Source organism: Cyprinus carpio, chromosome B5, assembly GCF_018340385.1.
Source record: "Cyprinus carpio isolate SPL01 chromosome B5, ASM1834038v1, whole genome shotgun sequence".
Classification (NCBI taxonomy): Eukaryota; Metazoa; Chordata; class Actinopteri; order Cypriniformes; family Cyprinidae; genus Cyprinus; species Cyprinus carpio.
In genome coordinates, this window is record NC_056601.1 from 18,721,645 (window position 1) to 18,738,541 (window position 16,897).

General features: G+C 35.4%; 1 protein-coding gene across 2 annotated transcripts in view; it reads left to right on the forward strand.

Annotated features, from left to right (window-relative positions):
• The window catches only part of apba1a (amyloid beta (A4) precursor protein-binding, family A, member 1a), a 51,321-nt gene extending 38,810 nt beyond the window's left edge, over positions 1-12,511 (forward strand). Inside the window, exons 4-14 of one of the 2 annotated variants that reach the window (XM_042724694.1) lie at positions 1,362-1,472; positions 2,500-2,539; positions 3,199-3,344; positions 5,541-5,573; positions 6,333-6,419; positions 7,493-7,678; positions 8,331-8,510; positions 8,646-8,858; positions 10,012-10,131; positions 11,235-11,375; positions 11,970-12,511. In XM_042724694.1, the coding sequence (XP_042580628.1) occupies positions 1,362-1,472; positions 2,500-2,539; positions 3,199-3,344; positions 5,541-5,573; positions 6,333-6,419; positions 7,493-7,678; positions 8,331-8,510; positions 8,646-8,858; positions 10,012-10,131; positions 11,235-11,375; positions 11,970-12,041 (1,329 nt within the window). In that variant the 3' untranslated portion in view covers positions 12,042-12,511. The remainder of the gene's footprint in view (positions 1-1,361; positions 1,473-2,499; positions 2,540-3,198; positions 3,345-5,540; positions 5,574-6,332; positions 6,420-7,492; positions 7,679-8,330; positions 8,511-8,645; positions 8,859-10,011; positions 10,132-11,234; positions 11,376-11,969) is intronic. The other variant, XM_042724695.1, reaches the window with a different exon arrangement.
• Positions 12,512-16,897: the final 4,386 nt, after the last annotated feature.

Sequence of the window (16,897 nt, forward strand, 5' to 3'; positions counted from 1 at the left end):
CTCTGAACTTGGTGGTGTCCTGTCCGCTTCCATTCTCTGTTGTTCTCAGAATTTGACATTTCATCAGAAGCCTGTTATTTTCCCCCTCCACAATATGATTTATTTAGTGCAGTCAAGAGACACAGAAAGAGACGGCCTGTAAATAATTCAGCAAGGCTCATATAACACCAGAGAAGAAAAACCGCCTTCTTCCTCTGCCCTGCATTAATGCTTAACATGTTTGATATTTATTTGTTTATTTTAAGTATTATACATGTATTTGCACACCCTCAATGTATGGGTAATATCAATTTCAGGGTGTAATGAATTCAAGTACATAGTCAAATGCTGAGTGTAATGCTCAAATGCAAACCCGGACCAGATACTTTGGCAAAAATCTGTGTTTTTCCACAGAAAAGCAATGATGTTGCATAGTGTAGCAGTCTCTGACCCAAGTCACTCTTGAGCAAATCTGTTCCAGGAACAGTTTTCCTACAGGGCTGTAACAGGAGCCGTGTTCACCTCTGTTGTCTGGAGCCATTGTGAACTTACAGTATCAACATACGTTTGATGAGAGAGGAAGAGGCTCTTATGTTCTTCTCTCTCGTACTCTGGTCCAAAGAGCAACATCTGCTGTAGCACTTGATTTGAGTGTATCCTGTGGAAGAACATTTTTCACTCCAGCTTTTTTAAGCGCTTATTGATATGGAAATTTTTTGGATGTATCAGGTAGATCACCGCCATGGTGAAGAGGTGAGGAGTTAATTGAGTTAATGTGCTCTGGCTTTATCTTTCAGTGTTTCAGTATTTCAGAAATGTTCATTTGAATGATAATCCATTGTTGGACTGTGCAGTATTTATACGTTATTACAAACAATGAACAGAAAATCTTTTAATATTTTATCCTAATGTGCTCTGGTTGAGGGTATGACTCATTTGTTTCCTAATATTTCACATTTTGGCCTGTTCAGAGAGATGAGGTGTAGTTTTGAGACGGCAATACAAGAACACATGTACACATAAAAGTACTCTTATGTACTTTTTTTTGTACTTTTTCCCCCCTTGACCTGCTGTCTGAACCTTTTGCCAGCAGCAGTCATTAAACATACTTCTGGCTGAAACTTTTTAAAATTGTGTCACATTTATGTATGTCTTTTCATTTTATCACAGTCTTTTTAATTCAACTTATTGCTTTGTTTTTAAAATTGTATTAAATTGTACTTTTGTTTGTTTGTTTTATCAGAAACCTTCAAGACTGTAATTGACCTTATGTACTCCAAATGTTACATGAGTTAATGTACCTTTTGTATTTCTTCAATCAGTTGTCCAAAATAATAGACTGTAAAGCATGTAATATTAATGAATATGTCTCTTTTGTCCAGTCACCAGGCTCAGGCTCCACCTCCCCACAGGGGGCGGAGTCTTCCAGCCGTCACCTGCCATCACACGAGGGGAGTGACAGCATTGAATCTCCGTCTCCAGCCAGTAAAGAGGTAGAAGGCCATGAATAAACCTCTAAAAATGTGCTGAAATTGGATGATTCTTAATTATTCTTGGTAATAATATCCAGTAGGTGCTTTAGGAACTTAATTAGACACATATTACAGGCCACAGCATTAGAGTCCCGATTCAGTCTTCAGTTATTATAGTTATTATAAATTATCCAAGATGCTGTTAAAATAGATTAATTGGAGCAGATAAAGTTTAAAACTAGTTTTGCTATGAGTGGTGTGTGTGTGTGTGTGTGTGTGTGTGTGTGTGTGTGTGTGTGTGTGTGATTATTAGTGTAAAATATCAAAGCAAAAATACAGGATCTCGAAATGTAATTACATTTTTAAAAAACAGATAAAAAAAAATATATAGCCAAACCCTCAATCATTATCTTTAAAAAAAGCCCAAGAGGTGTGGCATGTAGGATCTCTGAGAAATTCATTAACAAAAGTATAGTATGCAGAGAAGTATAATACTGTATATATGAATAATACTTCTCTGTATACTATGGTTTTGTTTTATATATATTTATATATTTATATTTATATTTTATGTGCCTTGGCAGTTCTAAAAACACTGTAAAACAAGGCTTCTTGGGACTTATTGATTATATTATATTATATTATATTATATTATATTATATTATATTATATTATATTATATTATATTATATTATATTATATTATATTATATTATATTATATTATTACCATCTAAAATATATTATTATAAAGTAAAACATATTTATACATGCTTCATTGTGCCTATAATGCCCCTTTTAAAATCACTGTTAACCAGGGCTTCTTGTGATTATATATATTATATTATATTATATTATATTATATTATATTATATTATATTATATTATATTATATTATATTATATTATATTATATTATATTATTATATTATATTATATTATTTCTGCAAATAGTACCAGTTCAATGCATTATGAAGTGCCATACCTAAAAATAACAGCTTGCTTTGAAGAATGTTGTATTGAGCCATTTGTGTGCCTGTTGTTTGTGCAGTCAAGGAGAAGTCTTGCTTCATTCCCGACATATGTAGAAGGTAAGAAGAACTCCTGTAATCCCTAGTGAAAAAGAAATAAAAATAAATGTATTTGAAATACATTTATTTAATGCTAAGTATTCTACAAATACATTTTCATTTTTATGTACTTAATAAAATGTCTTGCAGTTGTACTTAATGGACTTTAATTGTGCAAAAGTAGTGCTGAAGTACAATTAAATACATACTTAGTGGAACTATTGCAAGTATACTTCAGGTACACTTTAAATAGTTTGCATTTAGGGTGCTTTAACACTAGCACTTTTGGTGTGCACCTGGATTCAATTGATGTCAGAGTTCAGTTTGTTTGGATGATGCGAACACTGTCTTCTGAACTCGGGTGTGCACCCGCGATGTAAAGACGTAAATATATAAAAGTGCAGAGAGCAATGTGATGCATTTGCCACCTTCTCCTGCACTGTCATGCTGGCTTAATGACGCAAACGAACCACAGTTCGGACCCAAATAATATATGAATATATATATATATATATGATATAATTTATATCAGTAAGTCTTGAGTAATCTGTCAGTAAATATGTTAATAGATTTGAACTATTCTTAGTATTACCTATTCCCGTCCAGGTTCTCAGCTACTGAAATGAATCCTGATAGCACATCCTAGGCATGTTTTGAAATGTTCCTCTCCTCTCTGTTAGTACCAGGCCCATGTGACCCAGAGGACCTCATTGACGGTATTATCTTTGCTGCTAACTACCTGGGATCCACCCAGCTGCTCTCAGACAAGACACCCTCCAAAAACGTGCGCATGATGCAGGCTCAGGAGGCTGTGAGTCGCATTAAGGTGAGGTGAAATGGTTCTGTCTTTACTCTGCTGTTGTAAACTTCATTGTTAGAAGTAAACCTGAGCTTCTATGAATCTACCTCAAGAAACTTCAAGAGCAGCAAACATGTTGTAAGAAACCAAAAGTGACAGTTTTAGGACAAAAGAATGGGATCTCATAAGAAATGCAGAGCTGCGTTCTATACGGGGTGTGTATTTATTGCGCAAGCATTTTATTCCTCGAATACAACATGATGAAGTTGCGTTCTGCAGTCTGATTTTGATGTTCAAATTGAAATGTGAGCTCACAGGTGATGAAGAGAGATGATCGTAAAACTAAGAGTGTGTGTGGTCCTCTTGTAGTAATGAAATGATTCTGTAGTCAAATGCAGGGACCTATCCCATGATTCTTGTTTCTAAAGGACCAGAGACATTTACCACCTCCCTCCTCTTCATCCTCCTGCAGCATAAATCAGCCATTCGCCCTGTCAGCTGCATTACTCAGCATTTTTGACCTGCACCTTTAAAAATGCAGTGAGCCCAGCACCTGTGCCATTTAGTGTTCCTTCAGCATGTCCCTTTGTATGTTCATTTTGTGTTAAAATGTTCAGTTACAGATCGCTCTGTGCTTTGGCACACAACAATATCGGAATGCTTGATAGCGAATTATTTTCGTTTTGAGGTCACTGAGTGGAAACTGGCATCAGGTTCTTCAGTTTTATTAGCTTTGCTGAAAAGATCAGCTTGGATTTCAATGCCTGTACAGATGCATTTTTCTTTTCACCATCAAACTGACCAAAGTAGCCTTACGAGATAAGCTAGTAATACTAGTAAAGCAGTATAATGAGGATACTAGCAATGCATACTGTATTAAGATTCAAGCTGATTATTATAAACAGATCATTTTGTACATTTTATATGTACTGTTTTCTTTATAATACAAATGAAACACTGAAAACTTAATCATTTTAAATACTACAAGTACATTTAGGCACCAGAACGTTGTATTATACAGTATGAAAAACAGATAATCATTTTGATAATTGCTAAGGATTGCATTTTACTGTTATTAAATTCTAAGTGTTTATAAAGATTAACTTTATGATGGTAATCTAAATGTAAAACAGAGGTAATGAGCTGCACAATTTAATATCCAGTATCAACTTACACAGTATAAATCCAAAATTGATTGCTAGAAATAAATAAATAATACAGCATCCCTATGTTCTGCTCTACAGTATATTAGACGATACTATCTTCTTAGCAGTTAGGTAAAGGGTTCCTAAAATGAATTTTCGTTAAATAGTGATGTGAAACCTTCACACTCGTGTGATATTTATGGAATAACAGTCAATATACAGGACTGTGCTAATGTAGACTGTCTGAGTTAATGGGTTTGCTTAAAAGGCAGAGTCTGGGACGTTCTCACATTTTAAATGACATAACCTAAAAAATGCATTACTGATCTTGTGAGGTCTTTACCAGTTCTTTACCAACAGCTTTACCACTTTTCTTATAATGGAGAAAGCTCCCTCTTAGAATTGTTCAGTAAATGCGTATGGGTTATAAATATACCACCATATTTTAGAATGATGATCTCCTTGTTTAATTGGGTCACACCTCATCTGCATGTGTGAGACTTTGTCCCATACTCAATCATGAGCTCAAACTGAGTGATGGTGTTTTTAGTAGACTGTCAGTTGCAATGCAGTATATAAGGCAAGTGTAAATTGCATGCATTTGGAGAGATGTCTGAATCAATACGCCCTGCCTCAGCTGCCAATGACGTAGATCTTCCTTAGATGGCCAGTTCGATGCATTATCACAGCCTCCTGGCAAGTTTGAACTTGTTCTTAATCTAATTTTCAGCAGAGCTCATCTATGCTTTGTATAGTTGATGTTTTATGAACAGGACGTTCTGTAATATGAAATCAATAGTTGGCATAATATTAAAAGTACAAATGGGCCACCTGGTGGATGATGGTGCAAATTACCATGAAATGAAAACAAAGGCAACATATCGTAGCAGGGTGGTGTCTAGTAAGCTTGGCTTGGTGTCATCCGGATCCATTCTAGTCACCCCACACCAATACATTTCCCAGAAGTCACTTTTCAGATGTAGCTTATTGAGCAGAAAGATTCCCCAAATGTGATTGGTCTCACTGAGCTCTGCTTTATCTAACAATGTTCCTGTCTCTGTTTGTTCCATGCTAACAGACGGCCCAGAAATTAGCCAAAAACAGGAAGAAGGTGCAGTAATTGCTCATGGGTTTGGTGTTTTGTTTTTATTTTTGTTCTTCGTCTTCTCTTTTTGCCTGGTTTCAGCACTTCAGTGTTTTCATGTTTCCTGTCGCTCTGCCATTTTTCTGAATCCAGCAATGAGTCATGTATCTGTGTCTGTCCGCACAGTCTGTTAGCCATTGTTCATTCCACACCAAGCATTACCTCAGTTTTATCACCAGATCTTTCATGGGGAAGTCGTGGGATGAGTTAACGTCAGGAAAGTCTAGTTTGCTGGATACAGAAAATGCAAGTGATCTTTGCTTTCATCTACTTTGTATTCTATTTTTTTTTCTTTCTGAGGTACTGTACTGTGCTGTGTTTGTGACTGTTTTTCAAGGTGTTTATCTGGCACAGCATGTTTTACTCTTCTCTTGATCTTTTTTATTCGGCCTGTCCTGCACTTGCTGGAAAACTCTCAGTTTCTGTCTCTCACTTAAAACTGAAACTCTTCAAATGAAGAACAAAACTAACCAAACTAACCCCATGCCAATTTGTAATACTAGCTGGCTTTAAACAACAAACGCAGGTTATCAGAGTTACACAATGAAGGAGAGAGTGTAATAGAATTTGAATATCTGGGCAAATGTTGACGATGCTAGATGTAAAGTTGCTTGCTCGCTCCTTCATGGCATCTCTGGGCCTTGTCAGCTCTCTCTCTTTCTGTCTTTCTTTCATTCTGTCCCTGTCTCTCTCGGTGACTGATATTGTGTGGTTTTCTATCTTCAGGCTCCAGAAGGTGAAGCTCAGCCCATGACGGAGGTGGACCTCTTCATCTCCACTCAGAGAATCAAAGTGCTCAATGCAGACTCACAGGTACTTCATCACCTATAAACGTAATTTTGGTTTCACCCACTAACTGTGCCAAGTCGAGTAGGAGCACACTTACATTTTACCAAAACTGTGCAAAATACTAGTGCAGAGCACAAGGAGGCAGTGTCTGGACAGAATATCCATGTCTTACAGAGGTCATGAGAAGTCTAATTTTTCTTGATCATTTACATTTAATCATTTAACAGACACTTTTATCCAAAGTGACTTACAGATGAGGACAATAGAAGCAATCAAAACCAACAAAAGAGCAATAATTTGTAAGTGTTATGACAAGTCTCGGTTCATCTAATTTTGTACATGTAGCGAGTTGTTTTTTTTTTGTTTTTTTTTTATAATTTAAAATAAGGCAAGTTAATAGAAAAAGAATAGAGAACACTAGTGTTAGAGGGTCTTTTTTAAATAAAAAGAAAACAAGTAGTAGAATAGAAATGGTATAGAGAGTGCAAGTGTTAGTGGGTCAAGTAAAAAAAAAAGACAGAGACAAGTAGATAAAATAGAAATAGAATAGAGAGGGTCAAGTGTAAATGGAAGATATGTTTTTTTAAGCCATTTCTTGAGGATGGCTAAGCACTCAGATTGAGTTGGGAAGGTCATTCCACCAGAAGGGAACAGTTAAGGTCAAATGAAAAAAAAATGAAAATATACACTACTGTTTAAAAGTTTTCAGTTGGTTTTCATTTTCAAAGAAATTAATACCTTTATTCATCCAGGATGCAATAAATTGAACAAAAGTGACAGTAAAGACATTTATAATGTTAAAATTTTTTTTAACTTTCTGTTCATCAAGGAATCCTGATAAAATCACAACAGGCATAAATTACATTTTAAAATAAATTTTAAAAAGAAAACATTTAAATTTTAATTATATTTTACATTAAATATGACTCGCTGTGATTTAATATTCTTTCTGAAAACAATTTTTGGGCTCACTGCATTCATTTTGGATGTTTTTTTATTGAAAAACAGTTTACACATTTTAAAAAGAAATTGTAGTGTAGAAATGGATTGAGCATGGAGAGTTTTTCTGACCATTACAATCTTCTTCTGATTCGCAGGACACCATGATGGACCACCCTTTAAGGACCATCTCTTACATCGCTGATATTGGGAACATTGTGGTGTTGATGGCCAGAAGGAAAATGCCTCGCTCCGACTCACAGGAGAACATGGAAGCCTCTGACCCAGCTCAGGACGAGAACCACCACAACAAGATCATCCACCACTTTTTAGAGTCTGAAGATGTGAGTGTGACCTTATCAAGCTCCTGCTAAATGAGGCTGTCAGAGTGACAGATTCAATTTATTGCTTCAGCATTGTAAAATGATCTAACAGATTTACACACTTTGCCATACTGCTGTTGTTGCAGTTTCTGAAAGCAATAAGCCAGTCTAGTGCTTTGACCACGCTAAAGGAGAGTTCAACCACAACACAAAGCCCTTTATACTTTTTCCACATTTAATCCTCCATATTGGCCTATTTTTTCTTGGTCTCCTCACATTGTTTCCCAGCATGCTCAATATTTCACTTACTGGGTATTGTGGTGACCTCTAATAACATTTATCCAGATGGTGTTCCTGGGCGTCTTGCTGCGTGGGTTGAATCAGTAGACGGGAAGTGACCTTTTCTCTGTTCAGCTGCAGAGACTGTTTGAATTTAAAGAGCCTGTATATGTCACAGCGTATGTCACAGCACAGCATACAACAGTGACATGAGGGCAAAGAGGCATGTATGCGGCTGTCCTGAGGAATGCCACCCTTGTCGTCTTTTGACCCTCATGTGTAGCTGTTATGTTTTCTTCTAAAAATGGTTAGATAAATCAAATTGTAAGCATGCAATGTGCAATGAAATATGTTAGTTATGGAATATAATGTTAGTTTTTCTCTTTGTGCTCAGGCTCAGCTCATAGCTCAGTCCATCGGCCAAGCTTTCAGTGTGGCGTACCAAGAGTTCCTGCGTGCCAATGGCATCAACCCAGAGGATCTGAGCCAGAAAGAGTACAGCGACCTCCTTAACACACAGGACATGTACAACGATGACCTCATTCACTTTTCCAAGTCTGAGAACTGCATAGATGTAAGTGGGCAGCCCATGCCTGGTGGAAACAGAAGATTACTGTGAAATTTTGAGAATTTGCCTCGATAATGTCAGAATTATCAGTAATCATGTTTTTGCAGTGAGAAAAGTGGTGTGTGTGTGTGTACACTACAGGTTTACATAGAGAAGCAGAAGGGAGAGATTCTTGGGGTGGTGATCGTGGAGTCGGGCTGGGGCTCCATCCTGCCCACAGTTATTATAGCAAACATGATGCACGGCGGCCCGGCCGAGAAGTCCGGCAGACTGAACATCGGGGACCAGATCATGTCTATCAATGGCACGAGCCTGGTGGGGTTACCCCTCTCCACCTGCCAGAGTATTATCAAGGTACAGCGGGTCCAAAATCAAGTGGACTGAAGTACAACAATTGCCGCGTTTCCACCGAAATTACCCGGAACAATTGTACCAGGAACGTTTTTTCCCCAGGAACTATTTTCCCCCACAGACCTGTTGCTTTCTGCGTTTCCACCGCGGTATAAAGTACCGTGAAGTTTAGGCAAATAGTCTGGTGACGTAGGTCTGCGCACATTTCTCAATACAAAGAACGCAAATTTCGGACTTGCTTCATCGGTAGATCGGACTTTGCGAGTTCAACTCGGGAGTATGATCTGTAAATTTACTGCAATTTTCCTCACTGTATATTTACAATAAGATGAAATATATCAAATAACACTGCCTCCTTTCGTTTTCATTTAAACATAATAATAGCCGTAGAAATGTACTTAGTTCAGGGAAATTAGTATACAGCCTACATTACAATGAACCGAAAATATTATATTAATTGCTTCTTTTTATTTTCATTTTAACATATAGATAAATTGAATAAAGACCAAAGATTACCTGTTAGATTTACCCAAAACTAATTATATTTTATATTTAACCACTAAAGACACATCAGAGCCAGCGATAAATGTCAGAAGGACTAGCCGAGTTGAGACTGCTCTAGGCGGATACATGAGCTCTGAGCTCCCGCTGATCGCGTGGATCTGATCGTCTCCAAAATCTGCTAAATACATTTTTAAATAGGCGCAGTGTTTATAAATAAAACGCAGATTTGAGTTTTAAACAACTACATTCTCACCTGAAATACTTTTAAAACAACATTTCATGACACAATAACAGTAAAAATTATCCAAATAAATGGTGGTTGAAATCACAGTGCTGTGTGAACTCAACCAATCAGCATCTTTAGCGCACAAGTCCCGCCCCCGAAAGTTCCGGACCTTTGAAAAAGTACTACCTCACAGTTCGCAGCAGGGACTTTTAAAGGAGCAATTTTTTTACCTGGAACTTTATTTAGATCCTGGTTCCTGCTGTGGAAACACACCTAGTACCAGCCCAAAGTCCCTAGTTCCTGGGTAAAGTTCCAGTGGTGGAAACGCAGCTAATGTTAATTCATTTAACTCTGAATTCTGAATTTATTTGTAACCAACTCTTTTACATTTGATTTATTGCGAGAAACAATGCTCTCATCTTCTAGGGACTGAAGAACCAATCCAGAATAAAGCTTAACATTGTGAGATGCCCACCTGTGACCACTGTCCTCATCAGAAGACCAGACCTGAGATATCAGCTGGGATTTAGTGTGCAGAATGGCATTGTGGGTATTTTGAAAAAATCATTTTCACATTTCACATTAGATAGATTGGTTAATCTATCAGCATTGTCGATTATTGTATATTTGTATGTATATTTAATTGTGAATACTCATATCCTGGATTTTACATTACCTTTGCCTTCATCGAAAATTCAGATTCAGATTGAGATTCATTCTTTATTGTTCTCAGGAAGAGGAAATTTGTTTTCACAGACTGTACCCCGGAGCTGTAGTACACATAATACAGACTTCTTTTCCACCAAATACAGTACAAATGATACACACATATTTCCACCAAATACTAATGTACTACACACATTTACACCAGAAACAAAAACTGGGCACATAATACACACATCCTGCACCAAATATACAGCAGCACTCTTCCAAGTATATTACCCGGAGGCAGTAGCAGCAACAAAACAATATAGATTTAAAATTAAATCTGTGAATTTAACACTCTAATGGCCGAGGGTACAAAGCTTTTTCCGAAGCGTGCTTATTTGTGGGATACCTGTTTTTTATCATGGCCTAGAGTTTTTTTATTATAGCATTTGCTTCACTTAAAGTTAATCTTTAAAAATCATATTAAATAATAACACTATTAAATAAAATTTTTTAGCAAATCTCAAAATGTATGTTGATTTTTGTATTGTACCTTAAATTGTTATGATGCCTAAAATCACTTGTAGCATTTGAAATGATAAAATAGTATTTTTTGTGTGTTTTTAATTTATGAAGATAAAATAGAGAATTTTAAAATCAGCTATTTATCAGAATTTAACGTCAAAATAATGATTGTTGTTGACCAGAATTTTAATACTTTAATGGTATAATAGTTTGTATTTAGTAATGTTTTTTCAATAGTAACTTGACTTTGAATGAACTAAAACCCTATAAAATATTTAAACTTATTTTAATGAATCTAGTTGCCAAAGCGACTTTTTTCATTTTCATGTAGTTTAAAATGAATAAAAATTATAGAAATATTTTATTAACATTTATTAAAGTTAAAAAATCAAAACTAATTCCGAATACGAAAAGAATTCCAATTATAATAATCTAAAACTTTAATAATAAAAATAACTTTATTTTGCATCCTCCAGATTTGCAGTCTGATGAGAGGAGGGATAGCAGAGCGCGGAGGGGTGCGTGTCGGCCACCGGATCATTGAAATCAACAGCCAGAGTGTTGTGGCCACCCCTCATGAGAAGATTGTACACATTCTGTCAAATGCAGTTGGTGAGGTACGTCTGAGCTCCATGGTGCCACACCTGCCTAACAACATAATATTTTTCACATCACTATTTCTCCAATGAGGTAATGAACCCATTCATTTAAATTATGATCAGAAACCTATGGAAACTTGGCGCCCTGTTTAGCTCTGGTTCATGGAGATCACAGCCTATCAAGAGTGGCTCCAAAAGACTGAAAATCAACCGATCTGAGATCACACATATGTAGTTTATCACTAACTTTGAAAATGATCCACAAACATGTCCAACTTGAGCATATCTAAATACTTTGCTTTAAGGGAGTGTTCCTAGTACTTGAGTGCACTAGTATTTAAGCACAATCTGTGGCATTTGTGGCTAAATGTTGATTAATTTGGCTTTTTTTCCACCTGTCCCTGCTTTTTACAGTGAGGAACTTACAGTTGAAGTAAATTTGGCCGATCTGTAAAAATATAACTTGTGTGAAACATTTTATTTGAAACGTCTACGTGTTCTCTCCTTTAAATAAATGCCACTTAGTTTTAAATTTTGTTATATAATTCAGAGATATGCTTTTTGGTATCACTTGAGCATAACTGAACTTGACCATCTCGTTTTGCCGAACAGATTCACATGAAGACTATGCCGGCTGCTATGTACCGCTTGTTAACAGCCCAGGAGCAACCAGTTTACATCTGAAGCTACGACATTTCTCAAGCCCCCTGCCCTGTTGTCACCAGATATAACCTTAATCTTGATGTGAAACTGTCAGCCCTGTGGACTGGTGACTGTGTGACTGAATCGACTGAGCTCTTCATCTCTTCTTTTCTGTTGCTGTGAGTGAGTATGCTGTGCTGTGTAATTCCTCTCTCTGTGTGCACTCAGCCCGCCTCGTGAAAGGAAGCAGAGAGAGAGAGAGAGTGAGAAATACGTTAAAGAGCCCCGTCGCAGAAACTGGTGTCCTTCAAAATAGCTATTGAAACGATATACCTGGGTAACAAAAACTACACCTGTGTGATCGTTAGGTGTACAAAATGAAAAAGGTTTGCCTTACCATACTCTTATGATGTTATTTATTCAAGCTTTGCAACCATCAAGTGTTTTAGAATCAACTGGAGTTTTAAGGGCAGCTCTTAGTCTGAGGAATATGGTGAAAAATGGCAAAGTTTTTGAAAAATTCATTCCGTAACTTATTTAATTGGTCATACCCCACAGGATGTTGAATTGGAATTTTAAATTGGAATGAAAAGAAAATTAATTTGCTTAACTGCAATTTAAAGACATTCATTAGTTATTATTATAATGAATAATTCCGTCATTCATTTTGACTAATTAGGTCTATATATTTCCTGATATGTTAAATGTATGTTCTCAACTGATTAGATTTTTATTTAAACTAAGTATAGTAATTAACACAGCCACCAAAACAGATTTTATTTTTTTTCATGCAAAAACAAAACAAAAAAGTGAATTTGATAGCTTTTTAGTATTGTCATATTTTTGACTGAAAAAATAGTAAATTGAAGTGTTATTTAATTGGTGAAATATATATAATTTTCTATGGGTGGCATTATTAATATTATTTAATGTTGCTGAAAATAGCCCAAGTGGTGTGTGTATGATCATATTTATAGGTAATTTATACTGAAACATAAAAATCACATATGCATACATTACATTTTAATTCTACTTGCTTAAAATCAAATTTAAATTGCAGTTCTATATCCTGTTTGCTGAGAAAGGGACCAAACCATTGAGTCCTTTAAAAAAAAAATAGGGTTTCTTAAACAGTTCCCATTAAAATTAAAAAAATTAGACTTTTTTGGTGTGGTCATCTGTGGTGGATATTTCAGTGGGATAATTCATGTCTAGTATATCTAGGAGTATACTGTATGTATTAGAGCAAGTAGAAATTGTGGATGAAATGCCTTACAGAATGATGATGCCATAAAAAAAAGAAAGTGTTTTGGAGATATATGGGGGATGCATTTGGAGATCTGAGAATAATTGGCATTTGTTGATTGAGACTCTGTTGGAGACGTTTTGGACTTAAAAAATGAAGCTCTTAAAATAAACGCACATATACAACCCCAGTTCCAGAAAAGTTTGGACCTTTTGTGAAATGCCATAAAATCAATAATGTTATCTGTTCATTCTCTAAAACCTTTATTTAATTGACTTAAAGTACAAAGAAAACAATTCCAATGTATTCACTAACCAACTTAATTTTATTTTGTAAATATAAACAAATTTTGATTTTGACTGCTGCAACCCACTCCAAAAAAGTTGGGAAAGAGGCACGTTTAACACTGTATCACATCAACTGTCTTTAATTACAATGTTTCATTGTTTGGGAATTGAGGATACTAATTGTTCAAGTTTTGCAAGCTAAATTTTTGTCCAATCTTGCTTCACAAAATAATTAATATTCACACAATTCTAATATCGTCGTTGTCTGATTCTCCTTTTTTCATGACTGGTCATACATTTTCAATAAGAATCAGATCTGGACTGCAGGCAGGCCAGTCTAGCACATTCACTCTGAGTCTACGAATAACCCAGCTGCATAGAATTGATGTATAGCTTTCTCCTAGAGTAACAGAGATTCAAGTTGCATTTCTTGATGCAGCAGCAGACTGTGGTAAATGACAGTGGTTTTCTGAAGTACTCCTGAGCCCATATTTAACACCGCAGCATGACGGTTTCTTATGCAATGCCATCTGAGGGCTTAAAGGTCAAGCACATTCAACTGAGGTTTCCTGCCTTGCCCTACATGTACAGTGATTTCTCTGGAATCACAGAATCTTTTCACAATATTACATGTGGTAGTTGAGGTGAAAGACCTCAGTTCTTTGACATTTTTTTTTTTTTTTTTTTTTTTTTTGCAAAATGTGTTTTTTATTTTTTTATTTGACACTTCTCTCATGAAATTTGGCACAAAATGATGAGCCATGATCCAGCTTTGCTTGCAAAAACCGAGATGCTCCTTTTATACCCAAACATGATATCCTGGCCTATTACCAATTCACCTCCTTACTGTAAACAGTTTCAAAAGAGTTTAACGTGGATATTCTATAACCCTTTATTTGGTCCCTGTCCTGACTTTTTTGGAGTATGTTGCAGCCATCAAAATCAAAATTTGTTCATATTTACAAAATACATTTATGTTGGTCAGTGAAAAAACTTTAAAAATTTTTTTTATGAAATTTTCTAAAAAAAAAAAAATAAAGAGAGAAATAACAAATCACACATTCTTGATTTTTTTGCATTTTACAAAACGTCCCAACTTTTCTGGAATTGGGGTTGTATTAAGCAAGAACTCGTAAGAAAGCATTCTAAAAATTAACCATTTTTTGTGTTTTACTTTTTTTTTTTTATTTATTGATGTGCAATACTTTTATTGGTTGTAAATGACTGCATTCCTTATTTTTATGCACAGAAAACCTTCCTTTTTGTCTTAAATGAACATCTGTATATGAAATAATATTGCAAATTAAATATGCTTAAATTGGTAGCATTTTCTTTTAAACATTTATACTTGAAAAACATTGTGTGAAGAAACTTTTAAGGTGATAGAAATCTTGTGTCGACATTTTCAGGATGGATTTGAAGAATTCCATTCTGAGATGTCATTTATCTTTTTTTTTTTACCTCGTTGTGAAGTTGAGTCATTACAGCCTTTTTTTATCAACTAAATGTTTAATTCATGTGTGCTACTTTTTCACTCAAGAACAGAATGTGTCTTAACAGAACTGTATTCATGCAGAAAGCTTTGGTCTGGTCTGGATTTGCGTACTAATCCTGAATACTGTTTCAGTACAGAGTATCTCAACATGAACTGATTCAAAACCGACTGTGTTTCCAGAGACTCTCAGACAAACATTATAGTACAATTTGTGCAAGAACTGACTGGTGTTTGTCCGGCAGCATGCTTTGGCACATCTCCATTGTAACTTACTTATTAAAGACTGTCTGCAGTCTGGTAAATATCACTATATATGTGCTATACATTTTGCATATATATAAAATACTATATATTTTGCATCTGAAGAAAAAAACAGCCAGTCTATCAAATGAGCATAAAATGTCTTACAAGAAGCTTGTTGCTATGAATTATTGACAACTTTCCTCCATTTTACCATCAAGTGTACTTGAGTGTTGCTTGGAGTTTATTTTGAGAGCACACTCATTTGCAAAGGAATCTTTTGCCAACAAATGAATGATAAATGTAGATGAAATCACAATATACTGACATTACTACAGTGTAAAATCTGTGTTAATACTAGAAATATTGTGATTAATCGTTCTGCTGTGCAATGACTGTACTTGAAGGCATTACGTCTTTTTGAGACATTAGCAAACTCCTTGTAATCGTTTCGATGGCAGGAAAACTTCTTATTGCTTGAAATGTGTATTTCACCACCAGTCTGACCTCATTATCACGGTATTCTGTTACTAATGGAATCAAAAGTCATTGACACACAGGAAGGGCCTCATGTTTCATTGTTTTTTGCTTTATGTGAAGCATGGTCTTTTTGTATGCATTGCTATTTATTCTTGTAGTGAGTGTGATGTGTGATTACAAATGACTTCATTATAAAATAAAACCAGCTAGACACTTTCATATATATATATTATATTTATTTACATATAGCATAATATATACAGTATATCCAATGAATATTTACCATGTGTACAATAATGAAGGTAAATTGTGCAAAAGTCTTTGACACCACTATTTCATTTTTGTTTTAAAGGAGCAGTTCACACAAAAATGAAAATTTGCTGAAGATTTGCTTGACCAGAGGCCATCCAAGATGTAAATGTGTTTGTTTCTTTATCGGACCAGATTTTGAGAAATTTAGCGTTACATCACTTGCTGACCAGTGGATCCTCTGCAGTGAATGGGTGCCATCAGAATGAGAGTCCAAACATCTGATAAAAGATCACAATAATCTACAGCTAATGTAGTCCGGTCCCTCAATTAATGTCTTGTGAAGTAAAAAGTTGTTTGTCATCAACAAATCCATCGTTATTACATTTTAACTGTTGATTGTAGCCAAAATTCCAGTCTAAAATCAATAGTAAAACTTCCTGCGGTGAAAACATTCACCCCCTGTTGTCCTCTAACATTAATTCTATTATTATTTGTTAAGAACTGTTTTGGCTTGTAAACAGTGCTTGATCTGTGCATATTTCTCTCCTGATTCAGATATTTATCAACAGAGAAAGCAATATTATGGAGAGAGGTCTTGGCTGAAGTTAAAATCTTGATGAATTGGTTTCTTACAAACACTTCACTTTTCCACTTTTTTTTCTTACAAAGCCTTTAATGTTAGATGTTAAATGATGGACTTATCATGTGGATTTTTGTGATGTTTTTATCAGCTGTTTGGAATATCATTCTGACGGCACCCATTCACTGCAGAGGATCCATTGGTGAGCAATTGATGTTATGCTAAATTTCTCCAAACCTGTTCTGATGAAGAAACAAAATCAACCACATCCTGGATAGCCTTAGGGCGAGTACATTTTCAGCAATTTTTCATTTTTGG